This window comes from Scyliorhinus canicula, chromosome 11 (assembly GCF_902713615.1).
Source record: "Scyliorhinus canicula chromosome 11, sScyCan1.1, whole genome shotgun sequence".
Taxonomy (NCBI): Eukaryota; Metazoa; Chordata; class Chondrichthyes; order Carcharhiniformes; family Scyliorhinidae; genus Scyliorhinus; species Scyliorhinus canicula.
The window spans coordinates 113,058,061-113,078,250 of NC_052156.1; the positions used below are offsets into that span (position 1 = coordinate 113,058,061).

The window sequence follows — 20,190 nt, forward strand, 5'->3', positions numbered from 1 at the left end:
CTCCGATCACCCTCTCATCCCAAGTCCACCGCCCAGATCCCCACTCCGTTCCTCTCCCCTCAGAAGCCCCCCTCCCCACTCTGATCCCCCTCCCCTCAGATCCCCACTCCGATCCCCCTCCCCTCAGACCCCCACTCCGATCCCCCTCCCCTCAGACCCCCACTCCGATCCCCCTCCCCTCAGACCCCCACTCCGATCCCCCTCCCCTCAGACCCCCACTCCGATCCCCCTCCCCTCAGACCCCCACTCCGATCCCCCTCCCCTCAGACCCCCACTCCGATCCCCCTCCCCTCAGACCCCCACTCCGATCCCCCTCCCCTCAGACCCCCACTCCGATCCCCCTCCCCTCAGACCTCCACTCCGATCCCCCTCCCCTCAGACCCCCACTCCGATCCCCCTCCCCTCAGACCCCCACTCCGATCCCCCTCCCCTCAGACCCCCACTCCGATCCCCCTCCCCTCAGACCCCCACTCCGATCCACCTCCCCTCAGACCCCCACTCCGATTCCCCTCCCCTCAGACCCCCCTCCCCTCCGATCCCCCTCCCCTCAGGCCCCCCTCCCCTCAGACCCCCCACTCGGAAGCCCTCATCCCCACCTGCCGTTTTGCGATGTCCGCTGATGACGGCCTCGCCGGTCGCTGGATGTAGCCAGGTTGTTCTCTGCGCTTCTTCACTGTGGACAGAAAACACACGGTGGGTGAAATTATAAATTAAACAGCTGGCGTTCAGTGTCCGCCACAGCTCCTGCTCCCCGGCACTTACTCGATGAAAAAGACCCGTCCGTCCCGGGTGACCCCGTGCGACCAGGAGCCGGGCAGTCGGAGCCCCTCGGACCTGTAATCCGCCATGTCTGAAAGCAGGGGGGGCGGGGGAGGAGATTCCCGCGCGCTCCCGACGCCGCCCGGCGCGCACCCTGAACTAGCGGATACGCGCATTTGTGCCAACCGCCAACGCGCGCGCGCCTCCCCTCACAATCCGCCGCCGCACAGGTAGCAACGGCCGCGCGCGAGGGGGCAGGGGCTTCGGGGCGTGCACGCGCAGGCGTCTGCCGACCAATCATTGTCCCAGCGCGTTGCCGCGGTAACCGAAAGACTGAGCACCCCGGGACATTCTAGGTAACTCCAGCCCACAGACACCCATCTTTAGGGAGGGGCAATCCCCAATCCCCACAGGTAACTCCAGCCCACAGGTAATTCCAGCCCACAGGCACTCCGCTTCAGGGAAGGGCATACCCCACAGGTAACTCCAGCCTGCAGACACTCCATTTTAGGGAAGGACCCTCCAGAGGTAACTCCAGCCTGCAGACACTCCGTTTTATGGAAGGACCCTCTACAGGTAACTCCAGCCTGCAGACACTTCGTTTTAGGGAAGGGCACTCCCCACAGGTAACTCCAGCCTGCAGACACCCAGCTTTAGGGAGGGGCACTCCCCACAGGTAACTCCAGCCCACAGGTAACTCCAGCCTGCAGACACTCCGCTTTAGAGGGGGCACTCCCGACAGGTAACTCCAGCCCACAGGTAGCTCCAGCCTGCAGACACTCCGCTTCAGGGAAGGGCACTCCCCACAGATAACTCCAGCCTGCAGACACCCAGCTTTAGGGAGGGGCACTCCCCACAGGTAACTCCAGCCCACAGGTAACTCCAGCCTGCAGACACTCCGCTTTAGAGGGGGCACTCCCGACAGGTAACTCCAGCCCACAGGTAGCTCCAGCCTGCAGACACTCCGCTTCAGGGAAGGGCACTCCCCACAGATAACTCCAGCCTGCAGACACCCAGCTTTAGGGAGGGGCACTCCCCACAGGTAACTCCAGCCCACAGGTAACTCCAGCCTGCACATACTCCGCTTCAGGGAAGGGCACTCCCCACAGATAACTCCAGCTTGCAGACACTCCGCTTTAAGGGGGGGGGGGGGGGCACTCCCGACAGGTAACTCCAGCCCACAGGTAACTCCAATCTGCAGACACTCTGCTTTAGGGAGGGGCACTCCCGACAGGTAACTCCAGCCCACAGGTAACTCCAATCTGCAGACACTCTGCTTTAGGGAGGGGCACTCCCCACAGGTAAGTCCAGCCCACAGACACCCAGCTTTAGGGAGGGCCAAACCCCACAAGTAACTCCAGCCCTCAGACACTCTGCTTTAGGGAGGAGCATTCTGGACAGTTATCTCAGGCCCACAGACACCCAACTTTAGGGAGGGCACTCCCCACAGGTAATTCCAGCCTAGAGACACCCAGTTTGTGGGATGAGCACTGCTTACAGGTAACTCCAGCCCACAGACTCCCAGCTTTAGGGGGGCTCTGCCAACAGGTAACCCCAGCCCACAGACATCTAACTTTAGGGGAGGGGGGGCTCTACCTACAGGTAACTCCGGCCCATAGACACCCAGCTTTAGGGAGGGGCTCTGCCTACCCACAAATACCCAGTATTAGGGAGGGGCTCTGCCTACAAGTAACTCTGGCCCACGGACATCCAGCTTTAGCGAGGGCCAAACCACATGGGTAACTCTGGCCCACAGACACCCAGCTTTAGCGAGGGCCAAACCCCACAGGTAACTCCGGCCCACAGACACCCAGCTTTAGCGAGGGCCAAACCCCACAGGTAACTCCGGCCCACAGACACCCAGCTTTAGTGAGGGCCAAACCCCACAGGTAACTCCGGCCCACAGACACCCAGCTTTAGCGAGGGCCAAACCCCACAGGTAACTCCGGCCCACAGACACCCAGCTTTAGGAAGGGCCAAACCCTACAAGTCACTCTAGCCCACAGACACTCCGCTTTATGGAGGGGCTCTGCCTACAGGTATCTCCAGCCCACAGACACCCAGTTTTAGGGAGGGGCACTGCCTAATTCCAGAAAACCCAACTTTAGGGAAGGGCACTCCAATTTCCAATTCTTGCCTCACACCTAGTGGTGTACTAAGTCAGACTTTTGTCTGTTTCCATAACTAGTAATTCCAGGACAGGTTGCCGGTCTGTCGTCAGGGGCTTATTGCTTGAGGGGCCCAACTCCACATCAAACCCGGCTATCCAAGAGTCTCCCCTGCTCTTACCACTAGCCGTCGCTGTGTTTGGAAGGATTTGCAGATTGATTATCAAACTGTTCAGCCACGTTATTAATGCACCTTACTTGGCCATCAAGTCCTGGGGTAGAACTCAGATCTAAAGCTTCAGCAGCAGGGATGCTACCATTGCGGTTTGGAAGGATTTGCAGATTGATTATCAAACTGTTCAGCCACGTTATTAATGCACCTTACTTGGCCATCAAGTCCTGGGGTAGAACTCAAATCTAAAGCTTCAGCAGCAGGGATGCTACCATTGCGGAAGTGGCACTCCCTACATGTACCTCCAGCCCACAGATACCCAGCTTTAGGGGTGGGTGACAGTCCTTACAGATTACACCAACCCACAGGGTATCTAGCATTAGGCAAGGCAACTCCCAAGGGCAACTGATTAATACCCAGCTTTAGGAAGGATCACAATATAGGCCAGCATTTCAGGTTGGTAATCATCCCACTGTGAACTCAACTATATTTTGGGACTCTCTCAAATTGGTAATTCCTATCCACTTTGGAGGGCACAAAGATAGTGTATACCTACACTGCACCCACGAGTAGGATCCCTGCAGCAAAATGACCAGCAAGTGCCAAATGCTCTGCCCAACTTTGAAAGATTGTGCCACTCTCACAGTGGGTAGCTTTTGTCCATTGTGAACACAGTTGCAATGAGATGAATGCAAGTTTCTAAAATCATAAGCCCAGTGTACTACAGAGCTGTTCAGAACTAGGGAGATACTAGCCCGTTTTCAACTCCGCAGCCACGAAGAAAATCTGCAGCTTAAACACACCCAAGGCACGTTGCCATCAAATAGGTTGCTGTTGCAGTAGCTTTTTTCTACAACAAATTGTAGGGACCAATGAAGTAAGTACACAAAAGAGATTGAAAGCAAAACCCTTCACATCATGTATATAATCAATGTAAATTATAAAATTATGTAAATATATGCCTACACAGACGCATGATACAGTGTAAAATGGAGGGAATTGTGGCTGGTTCTGTTTTTATGGATAAAACAAGCATGTTTGGTAAAGTAAACATTTGTGCTTGTCTACAATGTACACAGTGTGGACATGTCCATCATACTCTGCTGCTCAAGCACGCCACGCCTTTCAATTGAGATTTTCCAAGCATTTGCTGTTTTTTTTTCTGATTTAGTGATCTTGAATTTTAAATATTCAGAATATTAAATGACACGGACTAATTTACATAATTGTAACAAGTTTTCCCCTTTCCCACCCTTTCAGCTGATACTGTGATACAATATCAGCTGAAAAATCTAGCTGTTTGATGCTAACCCTATCAGATATGGGGAAACCTGCAGGCAAATGTTGCAGTGCCTCTTAATAGGTGTCACAGAACACCTTTGACACACCAGGTAAGGGAGAGAAGGAAAGGGATTCTCCGCGCCCATCCTGATAAGAAACAGCCAAGGATAATGTACTGCTAAATTACACATTTGACTGAAGACATCCCTCAGTGTACCCAATGCTTCATACATAAACAAGCCCAGGGAATGAGCAAGTAAACACTTACAGTAGAGTGACATGATCCAATGCACTAATCAACATGGCAAAATGTATAATACCTGAAATAGAGAGGTGGACTTAGGCAGAAACATCCATGTAACTACATCATTCCAGAGCTAGGAGCTCCCAATACATTGTTGAGAGTGCAAGGAGTACAGCCATGAAAAACTAGCAATCGAATTGTATTACTAGCATTTTCAGCCAAATCATTCCCTTTATTGAAACAGTACTTTTTTAAGTACAGAATTTCTATTATTGACAAAGACTTCAACAGGAGCATGACATATAACTATATAGGATTACAAGTATCCAGCACAAACAGTCCATTCAGCCCAACCTGCCCATGCCATCCTTTATACTCCACTTGAGCTCCCTCCAAACCTTTCCTCATCTAAACCAACCATCATCGTAACCCTCGGATCCTCACTCATATGCTTGTTTTAGTTCTCCTTAAATGCAGCCATATTTTTCCTATCAACCGCATCTTGTAATAAGTTTTACGTTCTTACTACTCTTTCGAAGATGTATCTTCTGAATTCCTATCAGATTTCTAGGTGACTATCCTGCATTGATGGCTTCTAGTTATGTTCTTCCCCAAAGAAGAAATATTCTCTCTCTAGTATCAAAACCTTTCATAATTTTAAAGATCTCTATTCGGTAACCTTTCCTTTCTCAAGGAAAGAGATCCAGCCTTCCAATCCTTTCCTGGCATGTATCCCCACTCATTTCTGGTATCATCTTTATAAATCTTCTCTGCACCCTCTCCAGTGCCTCTAAATCCTTTTTATAATATGACAACCAGATGCAGGTTTAACATAGCTTCTCTCCTTTTCAGTTCTATCCTTCTTGAAATAAAGCACATTGCTTGACTGTTATTGTGTAAAATAAAACGTAGGAATAAAAAAAAAAATTCTTGGCAAGAGTCTGGCCTTGTAACTTGTTTATAGTCATAGAATATGAAAGTGTACTTCAGAACTGTTACATCTTGTGCTCAATATTATGTGAGGAATAAACAGTCTATTTCCTTGAAATCTGCCTGTTATAATTTCAGCATAATGATAAAAAAAAGCTACCGATAACTGTCAATCTCATTTCATGAGAAAAGTCTTTGTTTAGGATTCAAGTTTCATAGCAACATTAGAACTGTTCCTTCCTTGAGTCAAAGTGTGTCCATCAGCGTTAGGCTGTGTAGAAATGTTAAAAATGTACAGACTGTTATTGGAGTTCTGTAGAACCAATGCTGATGTGTTCTCTTAATTAAACTGATAACTTTTCTAAAACTTTTTATCATTAATATCTAGTCCCTGCCTTTTTGTCACACCTAACCAATTGTATCATCTCATCAACCCTTCCCATTCTACCTCCTATGCCATCCCCACCAAATGCCTTTCCATCCTTTCTGTGCCATCCTCACCTCACTCTTGCCACCCCATCCCTCACAGAAAAAATATTAACAGCCAGGGTAACGGTTGTTGGGACTCCCCTTACTTTCACTGCTTTTGTTCTCCACCAAACTTCCCAACCAGCTGCTATCACCAATTATTGGTAGCCCCATGTCACGCACTGCATTCCTCGCCTCACCCCATGCACCTCCACGTGCACCAGGCACCACCGTCAAATGAACTCGCCAACAGATATGACCCTTAAACCAACCAATTAAAGCAGACAGATAGAAACTGAGTTTTATTATAGATTTGGGCAGGAGGGACAGAGAGGGAAAATCACAGCGAACCATTGAGGACTGAATTCAATAAATGTAATTGGAACAAGTAATCAAAAATCACTCTACTATCTTGTTAATGAAAGATGTCGCCACAGGACATAACAATACATGTATTTCACTGCATTACTTCATATGAACATATTTTGAAAATCCAAAAATTATTTCTAAGGAGTATCTGCCCACACAAAGCCATCCTGCAAATTCCATTCTCAAATGTATACGAACAGGACAACATCATCTGACCAATAAATGTACTACCGCACATTTTGTTGTCCATAGCTAATTCAGCCTCATTTGAGGGTATGTGAGTGCTGCAGGAATTTAATTGAGGCTACCCAACCCCACTTTCAATTGCACCCATAAAGGCAATACATTTGAGGATCTAGAAATTGGATTATGCTGGCCCCGTTTTATAGAGCTAAAACTGCACCTTCTGGTTGAATATGGCATCCAGTGTCATCTAATTTTACAGTAGATGTGCAATTTCCAATATATTGGTTGAGGCTGCTCAAGTAGGCGTTCAGCATGTATGCCTAAAACTGCCATTAGGTCCATTGCATTTGCAAATCAGGGGCTTAACACCTTTGGATCCCTTTGAAAAATTAGGCTATGCTTGACCACAGCATGTTCCCAACATGCCACCATCAGTTTCTTAATTTAGGCACTTGGTAGTCCACCAAACGAATGCAGTGCGTGACATGGGGCTACCAATAATTGGTGATAGCAGCTGGTTGGGAAGTTTGGAGGTCCTTAATAGTATTACTGGAAACTGTCACCAAAAAAAGGTACATTGCAGGTTTTTTTACTCACTTCATGGTGCCACCACTACTACCCACGCCCCGCCAACCCCCACCACGCCCCACCAACCCCCACCCACCCCCCATCCCCTTTGAGGCTCTTGACCTGCCATCCTCGCTGGGTGGTATGCCTTGCTCTGCATAAAATTGGTTGCTGCATTTGCCTACCTAACAATAGTAGCTGCATATCAAAAATAATTCATTGCTTGTGAAATGCTATGAAGAACTGGCAAAGCTCAATATAATTGAAAGTCTTTTATTAATATTGGTCGAATGCTTACCTCAACACTAAATAGAGGTTTCTGCAAATGAACAAATGCCGTAAAGATCAATGCAGGATTTTCACTGAGAAATGCAATATCAGAGTTAAAATATACTGAGTAGCAACATCCTGGTATAATATAAAACAAGAATGTTAACAGGCAATTTACAAATAGCAAATGAAATGAACGACCAATTCATGTATTTCCAGCATAAATGGCAGAGATCTAGCACTGACAAGACTGTAATGTGAGCTAAAGCATCAAAAGTACTGAGAGTCACATTTAAACTATGTTGTTAATTTATTTCATTGTTAGATCTTAGATGAGCCAAGTGTGACAAATAACATTACACATATGCTGAAGGACCATTCCTTGCACACAAACACAGAAATAGAAGCCATATATTTGCATTTATAAATGTAAAATGGTATATCAGCAAATATTCTGAATGGTTACTATTGAATAAATGTATTTCTGACCTCATCTTTAGTCACCTCTCCAATCCTTCTGTCATTGTGCATCTAAATTATCTTGGCATGCTCAGTGTGTTGAAGAGACTACTTTCAATCAAGTTGTCATTCATTTAGATAGGTTTCCGACTTGTTTCTGATTTTTTTTCTCATAAAACCTTCCTTTGAAGGGACAAAAAAGGTTTTCAGGGCTACAGGGAAAGTTCGGGGAAGTCGGACAAGCTAAATTGCTCTTGCAGAGTGCTGCCATGGGCACAACAGGCCAAGTGATCTCTTTCTGCACTGTAACCATTTTATGATTCTATTCTGATTCATTCTTGGTAGTTTGATTTTAACCATTGTGTATGGGCTACCTCTAAACATTGCAATGGAAGAGAAATAAAAGCCGAACACCTAACATTGCAAAGAGCAGTGAAAAATAATTTACTATAATCACTTCGGCATGCTACTTAATTATGCCAAGAATCAGGCTTGAGCATTTTTATCGAAAATCAAAGTAATGATAATTACTTTGCAAATCTCATAATTTAGGGCAGCACCAAGATTGAAAACAGTAACAAATATCTGTTTAAACCAACTAAACAACTAACATAACCATTTGCATACTGTATAGTCAATTTAGTACTTTTCTGCAGAATATTTTGAATTCTAAAATTTGCTATTAGAATAACTAAATGCCCGTTTGCCCTTTGGTTGACATATTATTAAGTTTCTCTGAAATACTTGTCAATTGAATCTGCCACGGAGTTACATTCACTGAATTTCAATAATTCATTGCAATAATCATTAGATATAACCATCTTTTTCAACTTGTGAAAAATAACATCTACAAACATGATTTTTTAATCTTGTACTGTCTTATAAATGCTTTCACGTTAATGCTTACTTTTGAAGAAGAAAAATAGATCATACAGAGGTAGAAAAATACCATAAAACATGGCCTAATTGTTTGTTCAAGTCAAATTGATGGAGGTAATGTGCATTTAATCAAAGCCAACCTAATGTCACTACTGATTAAAGTGCTCAGGGATCAGTTATGAAAGATGCAGCAAATAAATATTGATCTCCTACATGGTAAATTAACTCAGTCGACATTATGAGTAGTGCTTACTGTGGGCTTGATTTGCATTAGTTCCAAGATTTGCACAACCTAAGTGGTGCTCCAACCAAATTTCTACCCTGCTACAAAATAATGACTTGCCCTCCTGCTTTGGCAAACTAAGACCTACAAATACAGAAATCTCAGCTGGAAGAGCCATCCTGACTAAACATGTTAGCTGTGTTTTCTCTCCACAGATGCCGTCAGACTTGCTGAGATTTTCCAGCATTTTCTGTTTTTGTTACAGATTCCAGCATCCGCAGTAACTTGCTTTTATCTTAGTAACCTACACATATTTGGTGTAAAAAAAATGTTGCAGGCATCATGCAAATGAGCAGCAAATATTTAGCAATCAGCTTAAAATCATGCTGATGAGGCAACAAAACAAAGAAATACTCACTTCGCTGGGGACAATATAGCAGAGAACAAACTTGATAGGCTGTACAAATAAGGTAGATCCATCCGTTACAAAGTCATAAAATGGAAGATTTTGCTTTGAACTAACCTCATGTTCAAAGCACAAGAGAGAAGATACAAGAAGAAATTAACAGCCAGTTAATGCAATTGCCAAGTTAAGAGGGAGAGGACTGGATAAGGCCATAGTTTTAGAGCATCTATGATTGGGGAATATCACCCAGCTTGCTGCAGAGTTAAATACATTCCCTCATTCAAGAAATATCCAAGCTTGACTAAATGGTTTCTATCAATCTATTTTATTTCTTTAAGAGTTTAGCCAAACTTTCAGGAGCAGAGTTTAGCCTGTCACAAAAATTAAGTAATTCATAAAACTATCACACTAACCAGCACTGCATGTACTTTTTAGATGTCAGCATAGAAGTGGGATCATCTGCACATGCATGAGTCACTGGACATGAGTGGCCTGCTGTCAGGGCAGGAGGAAAGGGCAGCACAGGGACAGATTCTGGAAGTAGGTGAGGTTGCACACTTGGCACAATAAACTAAAAGCAAAAAACAACGGCATGAATTTTCTGATGTGCTTTCCTTGAAATGGGATTGTATTAGTGCTTTTCAGGAATTATGAAATGTCATAGCTCAGACGCAGATTTTTTTTTTTGTTGTTTTTTAAAAATAAATTTAGAGTACCCGATTCATTTTTTCCAATTAAGGGACCATTTAGCATGGCCAACCCACCTACCCTGCACATCTTTGGGTTGTGGGAGTGAAACCCACGCAGGCACGGAGAGAATGTGCAAACTCCACACAGGCAGTGACCAGAGCCAGGATCGAACCTGGGACCTCGGCGCCATGAGGCAGCAGTGCTAGCCACTGTGCTGCCCCAGACACAAATCATTTAATCCCATGTTAATGATTCATTTGAACTGGTGGTTTCTAAATAATTTTTAGACTAAGAGATAGGAGTAGCCCACCTTGTGATGTCACTGCCTCAATTGTGACATCAGCAGCATGGCTGTATTTCCATCTGACCTGTTAACTTTCAGGATAATAATAATCTTTATTGTTACAAGTAGGCTTACATTGACACTGCAATGAAGTTACTGTGAAAAGCCCCTAGTCGCCACCTTCCGGCGCTTGTTCGGGGACACAGAGAGAGGACTTAGAATATCCAATTCACCTGACAGCCTCTCAGGATGAAGTTGGCTGTCAGGTGCTCCTCTGGCTGTTGTGGGATTTTGATGTGGTGGCTGGGGGCAGAGGTTGAAAAATGTCAGATGCAATCAGAATTATGCAATAGGAGAAAACACGAGCCACTACCATGCAGGCCCACAATGCTGTTAACTACAGAGATTGGCACCTGTTGATGCCAAGTCAATTTGGAACCAAGGTGGTCAAATGGAGATAAGATACAGATCAGCCATGATCTAATTGAATGGTTCATGAACAGGCTTAAGGGTTTGAATGGCCTACTCTTGATCCTTATGGTATCATCATTGTTGTCTGTGTGGGCGTTGGTGGGGAGGGAGACAAAAAGCAACAGATTGCAGAAGGCAGTGGTTGCAAAGTTACAAATAGTGGTTAAGTTGCGACTTGCTAAGGAGCATTCATCGCAATGTGTTTTAGTAACCTCCCTACCTTGCATCCTTGCATCTGGTCCAGAACCTCGATACTTATCATTCACAGATATTTGCCCACATTCTTGAAACATAATTATTTTGGGTGGAAGTTGCAATGATTCAGAAATATTTTTACAGATTTAACAATTTCCCATATTGATATGTACCTTTTTGCTTCACCCGTTCAATACTTAAACTCAGATTCCTTGGTGCCTTTATTTTATTGCTGTGATGGGGCTCCATGCTCAACTCACTTTAATTTTCCCCGCACCAAATTCACCAAATTGAAACACCAGCTAGGGAACGCCAAATGTGTCGCTGGTGATAGGTTCTTTAGTCACACTTTTAAGTCCTTCACTGAATTTTCAAAATGTTCCTTAAATGACATGATAGACTGAAAAGAAAATTTTGAGAATCGCAACAGCTATTATTACATCAAATTGACACTCAGATACCAACTATATGCCCAATAGACCATTAAACATATAAACAAACTAGTGGAGATGCTGGAGATAAGTATCAACAGAAAGTGCTGGGCTGTGGGGAAGAATCAGCAGGTCTGGAAGCATCTGTGAAGAGAGAAACAGAGTTCACGTTTTGAGTCCAATATGACATTTTCAGAGCACTTCAAACTGTTGATCATCATTATCGTCATCTTTGTATTTGATACTTTCAACTAGTATTACTGAATAATACTAATACTAGTATTATTGATCCCGGACCAGACCCCAACAGTGGATAGGATCCGGGACAGAAACCCCAATAGTTTATTTTAATTTTGTAAGACTGTGAGGAAAGGATACCTCACTCCAGGAGTGATTTCACACAAAATAGGGATATGGTATATTAAAACAAAATTTGTTACGAACACAGTATTAAAATACTTTTAACACCAATTGACAAAAATATCTTATAATTACCCCTTAAACAATGCTAATCAATACAATAACCCTTAACTGCTATCTTTATTCCCACTAAAACAACAAAACCATCTCAGCTCTCAATCCACTTCCAAATGCAGATGGCATTCAGGAATACTTGCTCTACAAAGATGGCTGGATACTCTATGGAAGAGAGGTATTTTGGCACTGCTTTAAAGAAAGAGGCTTGACCCTATCAGAACAACGCAGGATCTCTAGCTGACGTCTTCAGAAACTGCCTTCATAATTTGACTTCTATCTTCAGAACAAAAACTAACTGCTTCTCTGCAAAATGCCTGTCCTCTAGCTCCTCCCATTAATTATGTCACCTTACCAAGCTGAAACACAATGGGCAGGAATCTCCATTTGGGAAACTAAGTGTTGATGCTGAGACTGAATTGCATGTGGATCGCATTCGCATTGAAGTCGTTATTCGGTAAGAGAGTCACAAAATGCAAATGAGCCAGCATTCTCTGCTGGTGTGAATTCAGAACAATTCCCGGCCTAGCGGGTGTCTAACTGCTAGGGTCAGAAGAGCTTAGGAGCTGAAGCTGTTTTTAAGTGCTCCAATTACCACACTCTCACTGCAACCACCAAAATGGTTCACAGCAGACCTGCCCCCCCCCCCCCCCCCCCCCCCCCTCCCGAGGTCCGGGGTCTCAGGTGGACACACAGCTCCATGCCAGTGAGGAGTTCCCCAGGGTGGACCGCACACTCAAAACCGCCTTCCTGGGGCAGCACGGTGGCCTAGTGGTTAGCACAGCTGCCTCACGGTGCTGAGGTCCCAGGTTCGATCCCGGCTCTGTCCGTGTGGAGTTTGCACATTCTCCCCGTGTCTGTGTGGGTTTCGCCCCCACCCAAAAATGTGCAGAGTAGGTGGATTGGCCGCGCTAAATTGGCCCTTGATTGGAAAAAATAATTGGGTAATCTAAATTTATTTTAAAAAACGAAGAAAAAAAAACGCCCTCCTGAACATCATCTGGGAAGTGGTCAGCACTGCCGGCCTCACCGGGAGGAGACAGCTGCCGATCTAGAGGGGTGTGGCTCACTAGTGTGTCCTCGGCCCTGAGAAGAACAGAGACAAGCAAGGACTCCAAAGAGCACAGTGGATGGGGTGAGCTCTGCTGATCAGCTTCCTTTGCAGTGGGGCAGTGCTCCTGAGAAGCGCCAACACCTGGTGGGCCCCTGACTGTGCTTGGGATACCCATCCCCCTAATGTATTGCCGGGGAATGGGGGTCCAGTGGGGTGGCCTGGATGGGCTCCCAGAAGGTCAGAGCCTTCTAAGCATTCATAAGGCAGCAATCAGCAATGTGAGCAGCCAGGAGCCTGTGAGCAGCACCAAAGGGCCGTAGTATTGGGCAGGCATTTGGCAGAGAAGCTGTTAGTTTTTGTTGGGTTTCCTGGGGATTGGCTGACAGGGCTGGAGCCACTAGCATTTTTACAACAGTTTCTCAGTGTTTTTTTAGCCTCCTGTGCTCCCCCCCCCCCCTCCCTGCTCCGCCGCCATGGCGCCCAGGCCTTTTTGTAAATATTTGTAGTTATTTGTAGTAATTTGTGCCCATGGGACCTCTGAGAGGGACAGAGAATCATGGCAGTGCTGAACATGAAGTGTTTAAGCTGCTAATCACATTTAAATGTATGCAAATGCTGATTTTGCATGCCCCCCTCCCCGCCACGTGCGGGGCGCAAACCTTGTTTTCGCTGCCTGGGAGGGACCGGCACCTGAATCAGCGCTGGCCCTGAACCTCAATTTTTGCCAGACACCTGATTCTCCACCCAATCACAATTCACGTTTCCAGTGTTTCGAGGTAGAAAATCCAGTCCAATGTATCTAATTAACTCCACAGGGAGCCTCTTTAATCCAAACAAAACTCCATTCGCCCAAGCTTTTACGATGCCTTAATTGCACCTTTGGCTCCTAAAACCTTTCAAACCAGGATTTTTAAAAACGCTACTGCAACATTCATATACACATTAACCCAGTCCTTTAACCCTTACTGCACCAAATAATTACAATGCAGTATATCTGAAATTTCTACATTCATCACACTTGGAACTTTGACCTAGTTTTGCACTGAGATGAATCTCCAAGAAACTTACAAAACTGTCATGTTTACAAAAAGACCACTAGATCCCAAAATCCACAAAACCTGGAACTAGAGTTCCTAGATATTGTAAAATTGTGCCTTACCTCATCTATTTGTGGGTGGCAGTGGTGATAGGAGAAAAAAAAGATCGTTCAATGAGATATTGGCTCCGATTCTCCGGAAAGATTTCTAAGCGGGACTGCTGCGAGCTTCCCGTCAATCAGCACAACGAGGCTGGCAACGCTATTCAATGTTAATTGGTCCACTTAACGAGGCCTCATGGGCTTCACACCACAAATGAAGGCTCGCCAGCTGATTTGCAGGAACCGTGCTCAGCAGCATCTCCTCCCCAACGTAAATCGCACTTGCACAACCAACCCCACTCAGCTCGCCGCCACAATGTCTCCTCAGAAGAAGTTCTCCCACAACTGTTGGGAAAGGGCCCAGACTGGGGGTGGGGTGCCGGGCATCAGAATCCTCACCTCCTTCAGGGAATGGGCCCTGGAGTTGACTAGGATGGCTGCGGACATGGCGGTCGCTAATGCGGAGGATGGTGGACACCGCAGAGGTGAGGAACCATCGGGCCCCAGCCAATGGACTTGTCAAACGTGAGTTGTCATTGCCTTACTGACGGACCCATCCTTCCCACTAACCACATGTCCATTCTCCCGCAGGTCCTCCATGCGACGGACTCAGACCATCCTGGGTGACACCTTCTCTTGCCTCCCAGGAGAATACCTCGGAGGGGAACTTCGAGGAAGACACGGTCGAGGCATCACAGCTGTCATCCCCACCCTCCACCAGCGCAGATACACACACCTCGGTGGGAAATGTTAGTTGGTCAGGCTTCTGGGACACAATTTGGTGAGCACCACATCGCTGCTGATGTACATCAGGTGGAGGCAGGAACCCCCAGGCGAGACAGCAATCAGAGGTCTGCTGGATCCCTGGATCCAGCTGGCTCCAAGTCTGATACTGAGCCTGTGGAAGAGGTTTTCCCGGAGCTGATGGAGACGATAGGGTGCACCCAGGACATTCAACGAGGGAGATGTCAGCGACACTGCAGCAGATCCATAGCCGATTGGAGGGGTCCCAGAGGCTACAGGCACAGGAGATGTCCCCAGCAATGCATGGCATGGAGGCCAACACTGCTAGAGTGGCGACTAGAGTGGACAGCCTGTACATGACATGGGCACCATTAGTGGAAGTGTCCAAGGTGTGACGCTGTTGATGATGGCCGTGGCTGAGGGTCGAGGCAGAATGTCCGACTCGATGGGGGATGTCACCTAATATCGGCTGAACTTGATGTGCTGCTGCGAGACATGTCCTGCTCTCAGACGGGAATGGCCTACGTGCTGTGAAGCTTGTCCTAGTTGCAGGTGGGCATTGCCAAGGTGCTGCAAAGTTTGGCTCAATCACTGAGAAGCATCGTCGAGGGCATCGACACAATGCAGCAGACTATGGAGAACTGCCAGGGTTGGCAGAGCTAGATGATCTGGGACAGCTGAAGGTCGAACCTACTACCCCTCCATCCTAAGGTGAACCCAGGGCCCTATGGGCACTGGCCAGGGGGAGGGGCGCTGAATGCCAACCTGGACCTGTCCAATGGCGTGACGGCGGTGGCCACCAACTCCCCCAAGTTCTACCCCTCTGATGAGGCCGCATCTCGCAGACAGCACCCGGAACAGAGCAGCACCGGTGTGCATGTGCCGCCGACAAGTAAGCCAGGGCCCTCTGGCCCCAGAGCCCCCAGAAATTGCCTGCCTGGGCCATCGAAGACCATGGGATGAGGTAAGCAGTTGGCTGCTTCTATCTCTGATGTGCAACTTGGGGACACACCTAGACATAGGGATTCACCCAAGTCCTATGAGGCGTCGAATTCAGAACTCCGCCCGAAAGGGGTGAGACCAAACGACGCTCACAGATGTAGGTGATAAACTTTGTTAAGGCCTCCCTACCCGGGTACACCGGCCTCCCTCAATTCTGCAGCCTTCCAGCAAGGCTGCAGCCGTACGCCGATCAATGATGGTCCATAAGAATGTGGATCGGGTGGACAGGCACCCGGGGCTCTCCCAGCCAACCGGAGGACCCTGGGTGGTCAGGGTCAGTGCAGACTGGCCCCCTAGCTCTCCTCCTGGAACGTGGGCACCTTGGCACTGCACAGCTGGCACCTTGGCACTGCCACCCTGACACTGCCAAGCTGTCTAGGTGGCACATCCAAGCTGGATGGAACACTGCCTGGGTGCCAGGGTGCCAGTACAAGGGTGCCTCGGTGCCATGGTGGTACTGCCAAGGGTCAGAGCCTGAGGGGTGCCATGCCCATGAAAGCAGGGGGGTTTGAAGGGTGGGGTTCCTGGAAGGGAGGATTGCTGTGTGGCCCTGGGGTTGGGGGGGGGGGGGGCACAGGGACCCCCTCATTGTGGGGTGTGGATAGTGTCCATTTGTGGGGAGATGACATTGCCCATGGGTGGGGCGGGTGGGGGACCCACAAACGCACTTAGAGATGGGGCACCTTTCAAAATGGCAGCCCAATCTCTGAGTTCAGCTTCCCAGTACAAAAAAGTGTGGGCTAAACCAGTGAGAAACTCCTGGCATCGAATAGCGATGGAGAACTCGTCAGCAGAGCCGGTGGGAAATTCCCTGAAAATCCCAACACAAATGAACTTTGAAATGTTTTGGGAGAATAGCGTTCTATCACTCCGAAATGTTCTCATCAGTTCATTGAGTGAGAGAAATACGAAAATGTGCCCCATGCGTGCAAGCCCCCCCCCCCCCAGCATATACCACGGGCTGGATTCTCCGATCCCCGACGCCGGAGAATCCCCGATGATGACAGAATCAGGGGCGGCACAGCTTTCGCGACGCTCCGTCCCCTGAAAAGCAGCGTACTCCAGGAGTACACCGCACTCTGTGTTCACAGCCTCAGGCCATTGCCTGAGGACCGCCCCGCGATGCTCCGTCCCCGATCGACCGAGTTCCCGATAGCATGGGACACATGTAGTCTCATCCGTCGGGAACGCAGCGTGGCGGCTGCGGACTCAGTCCAGCGCCACCAAAGTCAGGGGAGGGCCCATCCACGGGCAGGGGGGCTTTAATCGGGGCTGGTAGCACAGTGGGGGCGGTCCTGGGCACGTGAGCCAGCCAAAGGTGGGACTATTTTTGAGGTCCACATCCGCGGGTTGCGTCTGCCATGAAGCACGGCGTGGCCGCTGCAGGTCGCCACCGTGTGCGTGCACAACCACAGACCTGGCAATGCTCCGGGCTGTATCGGCAGCTAGAGCTGCGAGCTCTACACTGCCTGGCTGTTAGCCCACCCCGGAGCAGGGAATCGGTGGCCATTTTGCACCAGTTTTCCTGCCGTAAACACCACCGTTTTCATGCTGGCATGGGGACTTAGTCTCCCAAACGGAGGATCCAGTCCCACAACTATTCTCACAATGCAAAGGTGGCTGTGAATATATTTGGTTTAGTCTTATGAACAAAAACAACTATATCAAGCCAATTATTTTAGCAGTTTTTAAGACTTACAAGTTCAACATTACAGTAGATAAAGATTTAAAGAAGGTCATAAAATAAAATATGGTACAGTGTTAAATTGTAAAGCACAACCCTTCTCATCACCACTTTACCCTTCTCATTTGCCCGGCCTCCTCCAGAATTTGCCTATCAATAGTCAGTAAATAGTCAGTAGCCATATGTTTAGTACTCCATTATATATATATTTTAATTTTTCCAATGAAGGGACAATTTAGCATGGTCAATCCACCTGCCGTGTACATAGAACATAGATAGAACAGTACAGCACAGAACAGGCCCTTCGGCCCTCGATGTTGTGCCGAGCAATGATCACCCTACTCAAACCCACGTATCCACCCTGTACCCGTAACCCAACAACGCCCCCCTTTAACCTTACTTTTTTAGGACACTACGGGCAATTTAGCTTGGCCAATCCACCTAACCCGCACATCTTTGGACTGTGGGAGGAAACCGGAGCACCCGGAGTAAACCCACGCACACACGGGGAGGACGTGCAGACTCCGCACAGACAGTGACCCAGCCGGGAATCGAACCTGGGACCCTGGAGCTGTGAAGCATTTATAATAACCACCATGCTACCGTGCTGCCCTTTGGGTTGTGGGGGTGAGACCCACACAGACATGGCGAGAATGTGCAAACCCTACACGGATAGCGACCCGTGGCTGGGATCGAACCTGGGTCCTCGGCACCGTGAAGTAGCAGTGCCAACCATTGCGCCACCGTGCCACCCCATTATATAATTAATATAATTTTCATTCCTTATCTGTCGACTGCATAAATTCTTTCAAAGATCTCGAACATCACGATGTCACACCTCTGGCAGCTTAAGACCAAACAACAATAATTAGTAACTGGTTGAGACAACTGACAAATACAGTCTCTGAGATGCAAGAGAGATAATCACAGCTGCCATAAGGCTGATAAAATATTGTAGAAGTGTGTGCCTTTAAGCCTTGAAAGAAAGTATCTGCACTTGATTTTGCAGTGATACATTATATAGTGAGCCGAACTGTATGGAAAAGATAAATTTCAAAGTAAATTGACTTATGAGAATAATATAGGTGGCCAGAGTTCAAACTAAAAAAAGAACATCTTACTATTCTCATCAGCAAGGACTTGCCAAAGAGAGATCAACACATGAGTAGATGGGGAAAAAAAAGTTCTTCATTTCGGAACTAATTAATGCTGCAGTGGGGAGATTAGGATATCTCCAGATGGATTAACTCAGATGGACGAAATGGTCTTTCTCTGCTCTAAATATCTTGTGACTTAAAAATAGTACATCATTAAAGAGACAATCTAAGAGCCATATGGAGGGGAGGCAGAGCAAATGAGATATAAACAGAATGAAGAATGAGTCAAGAGCTAAGTTTAATTTAACCCACCAGGTAGCAATAATGGATTTAGGTTGAATCTGTTTTTACATCCAGCCAAATGTTACTCTTCATTTCTATAATTTGTTTGTCTGCGAACAGCGCCATGATAGATTTTCAGTAGCATATTAATATTTGTTTGAGCACGTAACCTAGAATGACATTTCAGGCCAGTACAGAGGGAGGGTTGAACCTTTCCTATCGATTTCCTACCAGATGGGCTAGATTAAAGTTATCTCCACAGTTCCAAATACCATGACCCCAAAGGTGTACAAAAGCACACACAGGCAATTAAAATAAACTTCAAAAGACAGAAGTTCCAAAAATCTACAATGTGGAAAAGAAGCAGTAAAACAAATATAAAAAGCAAGAGCTGTACTTATACAATGCATTACAGTATCGTGCTGAGGTATCTCAAAACACTACACCTATAATTAACTTTTTGAAGTCCAGATATGGTTGTTTAGCAGGCAGCTGCCTTTTTGAACTAATAACATCCACAGACAGCTTGAGAGACCAGTGAGCCTTGTTTTCGTAAGATTGCTGAAAGTAGGAATTGCATCTGACATTCATGGTGGACTTCAGATGTTCTCCCAGTGGTGTCGTCAGATCGATGATTCTACCTGAACCATTCAGACAGACTAACGCATCCGCAGCCATAACTTCCACATAAAACTCACTAGAATACCAGCCTAAATTATGCACTCAATGAGCAAAACCAGGCAAGATTTACCAAATCATTTCAACATTATTATATACTTGAGCACATAATCCAGGTTAACATTTCAGCGCAGTGTTGAGGGAGTATTGCTAAATGGAGGTATCATCTTTTGAATAAGATGTTGAACTGAGTTTCCATCTGCCTGCTCAGGTGGACAGAAAAACATCATGACACTATTTGAAGAACAGCAGAGGAATTCTCCTGGTGTCTTGGTCTATATTTAGTCCTCTGCTAACACTTTGAAAATAGATTATCAGGTTAATTATCTCGTTGTTTGTAAGGCCTTGGTGGGTTCAGATTGGCTGCAACATCACATTATATTGCAACATCCACTATGGGGCAAATCATTTAACTGACTCTGTTTTGGGATATTTTGAGAATGGGAAAGGCATAACATAAAGATATCTTTGTCCCTGTCATTATGATACAGTACAGTATCGACTCGTCCTAAGCAACACTATGGGTAATCTAATAGTCAAATATTGAAAAGAAAGCCTTTACTCATCACCTCTGCCGGGCTGATACATATGAATTGGGGACAGGAGTAGGTCACTTTGTCCCTTGTCTGCCATTCAATAAGATTAT

The 20,190-nt window shown here is 46.8% G+C and overlaps 1 protein-coding gene across 11 annotated transcripts in view; it reads right to left on the minus strand.

Moving 5' to 3' along the window:
- The window catches only part of plekha5 (pleckstrin homology domain containing, family A member 5), a 460,471-nt gene extending 459,556 nt beyond the window's left edge, over window positions 1-915 (minus strand). For all 11 annotated transcript variants that reach the window (XM_038811100.1, XM_038811097.1, XM_038811094.1 and 8 more), the window contains exons 1-2: window positions 763-915; window positions 597-673 (exon numbers count right to left, since the gene is read on the minus strand). In XM_038811100.1, coding sequence (XP_038667028.1) covers window positions 597-673; window positions 763-848 — 163 coding nt within the window. In that variant the 5' untranslated portion in view covers window positions 849-915. The remainder of the gene's footprint in view (window positions 1-596; window positions 674-762) is intronic.
- Between the last annotated feature and the right edge of the window lie 19,275 nt (window positions 916-20,190).